Source organism: Nymphaea colorata, chromosome 3 (assembly GCF_008831285.2).
Source record: "Nymphaea colorata isolate Beijing-Zhang1983 chromosome 3, ASM883128v2, whole genome shotgun sequence".
Classification (NCBI taxonomy): domain Eukaryota; kingdom Viridiplantae; phylum Streptophyta; class Magnoliopsida; order Nymphaeales; family Nymphaeaceae; genus Nymphaea; species Nymphaea colorata.
In genome coordinates this window covers 12875310-12881174 of record NC_045140.1, presented here as the reverse complement: position 1 = coordinate 12881174, position 5865 = coordinate 12875310, and the positions used below count along the sequence as shown (strand labels likewise).

At 42.9% G+C, this 5865-nt stretch overlaps 1 protein-coding gene across 1 annotated transcript; it reads left to right on the top strand.

The window, feature by feature from the left end:
* The first annotated feature begins 2179 nt into the window (after positions 1–2179).
* On the top strand, positions 2180–3479 carry LOC116250976 (ribonucleoside-diphosphate reductase small chain B-like). The gene has a single exon (XM_031625001.2). It carries the CDS (start codon positions 2272–2274, stop codon positions 3268–3270), a length of 999 nt encoding a protein of 332 aa, XP_031480861.1. The 5' UTR covers positions 2180–2271; the 3' UTR covers positions 3271–3479.
* The last annotated feature ends 2386 nt before the right edge of the window (positions 3480–5865 follow it).

Here is a 5865-nt window from a genome sequence, read left to right as displayed (position 1 = left end):
TTATTTTATAGATTTTCCCCCATTTTATTTTTTTTTTCAAAGATTTAATAAGTTTCTTTTCAGCTGAATTTATGGTTGAACCAGTTGGCATTTTTGGCCGATTCAGTTCAAAATCTGATTTTCATGACACTCTTAGTGGTGTTATAAGCCTGATTACATTCCCCGCATAACAGAGAATTCGATAGATGTACATAGTTTAATTAATTAATGAACAGGATTCAAATTAACTGTTCAAGTGTGTGAAACGAAAATTAAAGAACATAACGACTAAATGGCTAAGTATATATTATTTAAACATATGATTAATACCATGGAGAATAATCAAATTCAGCGTTAGTATGTAGTTCGAATCCCGACCTCAATGGAGATTGAAGCGATGGCCATGGCGGATGGAGGTGGACAATGGTGACTCTATCTCTCTCTCTCTCTCTCTCTCTCTCTCTCTGGCCAGAACTCTCGTTGAGGGTTTCAGATGGTCTGACCGTCTGAAACCTTCGACGCCCTCGTCCTCCGATGCGACCATCTTGGTGAAGTGCCCTAGCTTTTCTGTTTAATATCACACTTACGCGGTGGGAGCCTGCCATTTTTTCCGGCGAGCCATGTTCAAGCAGCAACCGGCGGTTGCTCCGGCATCCTCCAGCTTCCGAATGACTTAGGACACTGCGCTCAGCCTTGCAAACTATGATTACCTTAACCGTTTAGTTCAACTTGATCCTTAAGCATTTACCTTCCCGCAGTTGAAAAAATATACAATGTTTTTTTATTTTATAAGAGGCATTGTAAGATATACAAATAAGTAAAAACTCAAAGAAGTGCCAATATATAAATATAACAATTATGTGGGCTGTTATTGCACAGGCCAACTCAAACAGAGCAACAGAAACTTTACCTTTTGGGAAATTTTTTCTCCGAAAAGGTGATGACATAATTGACATTTATTGTTATAAAGAAAACTTACAAAAAAACAATCACACTTGGGTAAATAACAGATTTTCATTTAAAATTTAAAAATAAACAAATAAGTACTCAACGTTTAAGAGAAATTCTCATAGAGACACCTACTATAAGCACTTTTTCTCAACGTTTGTTTCAAAAATTCGGGAGATTCTTGGATGCATTTCTAATCCATCCAGCAAGAACAAAACCACCCATCTTTTATCAGGTTCGTCACGGCCTCATTCAGACGCCGAGTTCTTTTCAGCCTCTTTCAACGGATAGCGCCACAAAAAAATTGCGTAGACTTATCCTTTTGAAACCCATGAATTGCAACCACTGCACTGAGGAATCAAAGAACCGGAACTCGCCGACGAGCTCGAATGGCTGCTCGATAATCTGACCGGCTCTCCTCTCCCTCCCGCCCCTACCAACGGCCACCACTTTTTCCACCTGAGCAAGAGGCAGCGACAGAGGAGAAGGGGGCTTCGGGAGAAGGGGAAAGACGAGAGAAAAGAAGAAAAAAAATTTTGAGCCATAACGGCTCAAAAATTTGTCGGAAAAAAATCGGACTTGAAGAGGTTCGACTTTTTTCCACGTTAATTTTCTCCCCATCATACAAAAAAAGTGTGCTAAATTTTGTGGTGCTTAGTAGTCTCGTTGAACTTTCCTCTCGTCCTACAGTTTTCATTCGCTCCTAACCCCGCAATCAATACGCAGCCTTAAGGAATAAAAATTTTGGGACACAAAATTGTCTTGTATCGATTTCTTTTTTTTTTTAGTTTCATTATTTAAAGACATTTGAAAAACATTTTGAAACATTTAAACATTTGAAATAATTTTTCAAGCTTTATCTAATTTTTTTTCCAACGGTTCACCGATACGCTCCATCGCAGCGACCTTTGGCTTTCGAACGCCAATGGCTTCCTTGGCAAGCCTGGCCAGTACCCATGGCTTCCTCTGCAATCTTTCCTTAATTTCCGAAATACCCCTCACCAGCCTGGACCACCTTCACTTATAACCTTAATAGCCTTCAATCTCAAAACAATCACGAAAGAGCCACTATTAGGAAGTGAGTGTGATGGCTTTAATGCTATTTCGAGAGTATGGAAGAGCAATATTGTCTTTTAGGTTCTGAAGAGTCTCCCGCGGCCCGCCGCACAAGGAAAGGCCAGTGAATTTGAACTCTCCCGCCGTTTCCCCTTTCCCTATAAATTGCTAACTTGTTCCCCCGTTCCGTCTGCAGCTTAAACTCTCAAAAGCTTCTCTCTCGCCCTCCCTCTCACACTAATCCGCTATTACTGATTCACCGCCAACGCAGAAGAAGGAGGAAGGAAGATGGCGGCGGGAATGGAAGAGCCACTGCTGGAGCCGAACCCAGAGAGGTTCTGCATGCTTCCGATCAAGTATCCCCAGATTTGGGAGTTTTACAAAAAGGCGGAGGCGTCGTTCTGGACGGTGGAGGAGGTGGACCTCTCTCAGGACATGCGCGACTGGGAGGAGATCCTCAATCCGGACGAGCGCCACTTCATCACCTACGTTCTCGCCTTCTTCGCGGCTTCCGACGGGATCGTCCTCGAGAACCTCGCCGTCCGTTTCCTGAAGGAGGTCCAGGCCGCTGAGGCCCGCGCGTTCTACGGCTTTCAGATTGCCATCGAGAACATCCACTCGGAGATGTATTCCCTTCTACTGGAGACCTACATCAAGGACCCCGCCGAGAAGCATCGCCTCTTCCACGCCATCGAGACCGTCCCCAGCGTCACCAAGAAGGCCGACTGGGCGATCCGGTGGATACAGGGCTCCGAGTCGTTCGTCGAGCGCCTCGTGGCCTTCGCCGCCGTTGAGGGCATTTTCTTCTCCGGCAGCTTCTGCGCCATCTTCTGGGTCAAGAAGCGCGGACTCATGCCTGGCCTCACCTTCTCCAACGAGCTCATCTCCCGCGACGAGGGTCTGCACACCGACTTCGCCTGCCTCCTCTACAGCCACCTGAACCACCGCCTCGAGGAGCACCAGGTGCAGCGGATCGTCACGGACGCCGTGGATGTCGAGCGGGAGTTCATCTGCGAGTCCCTGCCGGTGGCGCTTGTGGGGATGAATGCGGACCTCATGTCGCAGTACATCGAGTTCGTGGCTGACCGGCTGCTGGTCGCGCTCGGCTGCGATAAGGTGTACAATGTGGCCAATCCGTTCGACTGGATGGAGCTTATCTCGCTGCAGGGGAAGACCAACTTCTTCGAGAAGAGGGTTGGGGACTACCAGAAAGCTTCTGTTATGAGCAGCGTCACTGGAGGCAAAGAGGGTGGAACCCATGCGTTCAAATTGGACGAGGACTTTTGAAAAGAGTGCTTAACTGAGGTTGGGGAGTTCGATTTCCTTTTGGCCCTCCCTTGTCGTCATCGTCCTCCTCAATTTTCCACACCCCTGCTTTGCCTCTCTGCTGCATCTCTTTCCCTTTTCCACAATGTGTGTTGTAGCTTGTTAAGCTGACTTTTCTTCTCTTTCCTTGTCGAATGAGGGTTTTTTTATAAATATATGTTGTTTTTCTCTGCCCCTGTTTTGATTAGCCCTCAGGTCAAAGCGTTATGAAAGTCCTCTCTTAGGATGGCTCCCTTGGTTCACTAGATGCGATTTACAGACTATCAGCTATTATTGATGAACTAAAAAGTATATATCATGTCAAGATCTAATACGTAGAACAAAGGTCTTTTCATGAAACAAAAATCACGTTCAAGTCACCAATGTGGTGGGATGGAGGTGCGGCGAACTGACAAAAGTACGAATTCCCCTAAAAGCAGAATTTGAACGCTCTACGTGCTATGATGAAAACCGAAAATTTCAGCTTCATTTGATGTACAAAATCTTGTACAGTTTTTGTCCCAGAAATTTCGCTTGGAATGTCCTTTTCTTCGTAACTTATATAGTGATCCTTTTGAGTCATATCCAAATTTGAAGTGGTGCCCTTCGTTTTCCTTGCATATTCAGATCGTGCGATTTTTTTGATTGAACAAGTTATTAGAATTCTGTCCGCTGAAAACCTTGGAGATGGAAATGTAAATGAGGTAGTTCGAGGCCTCTCGCTGTGCCTCATTGTCTTCTCTGTAAGATAAAGAATTGAATGCACGAAGATATGCAGACATGTTGTGCAAGGTGGAAGGATGAACATGAGATTCAGTCAGACCTGCAACTGACGAGGATGGACTGTTTGGTTGAACAAGACTTTCATATTTGTAGATCCCCTAGGATTGTGTACCCCAAACTCAAAAGCACGTCTCTTGGCATAAATGATAGAGAGAAACATATTGCTTCTGCAGGTGATTGCCTGCTGGAACACTTAAAATGGTAAATGTTTGTATGGCTTTTTCGAAATGCTTTCTTGTGTCCCAGTGTGGCCAAAGGCAACAGTTCGAATTAGGACATTGTCAATCGGCATCCAAAATTCACAACTTACCGGCGTGCGTATCTTGCTGCATGATCGATTTCTTTGGCTTCTCAAGGGCAGGGTGAATTAATTAATTATGACCTTGGATCAACTTCCAACTTTACGTTTTTGTTTCTTCAGCTTTTTCCATAGTATCATCCTTTTGTAGTTATAGGGTTTTTTCTTTTTCCAAAGATTCCTTCTCATAGAAAAGGTATCCTTTTTTGTTGAAAGTTTACTCAATGTCCTCTTACCATTTTAATTGCTTGTAATCGGGTGCCTAAAAAGGCCTTTTCACTGTTTTTCTTTTCATGACATGGTGAGGAGCCCACCTGTCAAGCCTTATCAGTATGGAAAGCCTAAATTGCAATAACCATAAGGCAGTCATGCAGCAGCTCTGGACCTTGGGAGGAGAGAGGCCTTTTCTGCTCGGGCAGTCGGATGTTTCTATCTCTCATCCTAAACAACAAACTGGGTCTAAAGACTTGGTTTAGAATCCTTAATTTAATTAATCAAGATTTAGGAGCCGTTTCGATGACACTCCAAAATGGCATTTTTGGAGTGTCTGCTGATATCAAATTTGGGTTGCGGAAAAATCCTACCTTTATATATTCGCAAAAGCAGTGTTACACACCCAAACACGAAAACAAACAAAGTTGAATCTGGCACAGTGGACGCTTGATTTAGAATTTCCAATTTGATTAAACAAAATTTAGGGGCCATTTGGATGACACTTTGAAAGGGCATTTTTAGAGTGTTTGGGTGATATTGAACCTAGTTTTAGTTTCGACAAGAGGAGCGAATAACCAATTTTTAAGTTTCATTAAAACATTTGGTTTTTACAAAAAGCAAAGTTTCACGGACTAGGTAGTTTGAGTTTATTATCCAAACACGGCCTTAAAAAGTTCAATATAAACAAAAGAACATTTAAAGAAGGCCACGTGCCACTAGGACAAGATATAAGTGCTTTGGTTTCGATGGCAATGTTGCAAGTCCTGGTTCTTATCTTGCAATAGAAGTCAAGAAAGACAATGTATATTATTGGGGACATTTTCGGCCGTATTCAAATTAATTTTAGGACTTTTTTTTTTATTATTATTATTATTGGTGATATCTTTCTTCATACTTGTAAACGCAGAAGACCTTCTAAGTTTACCTGTGAAAGTTTAGTAGGAGCAGCATCTTCAGGCTCCAAAATCAGCCTAATACCTTAAGGGGATGAGTGAAGGTTTTGGCTCTTATGTTGGGAGGTAGAAAGTATCTTTTTTCACTCAACAAATTCACCTGTAAAAGTGGTATTTTAAAGAGCCAAACATTTCAATATATATGTACATATGTGTGTGTGTGTGTGTAAATATATATATATATAATAGAATGATGGCAAATGGTGGGATCCATGAGACTTGTGGCAGGAAGTTGATGCTTGAGAGCAAAGGAAGAGGATAGCATAAGCCCAAATCCGGCCACAATCGTGGCGCAGAAAAAATCAAAAACTTGCAGAGGTTAAAGACACT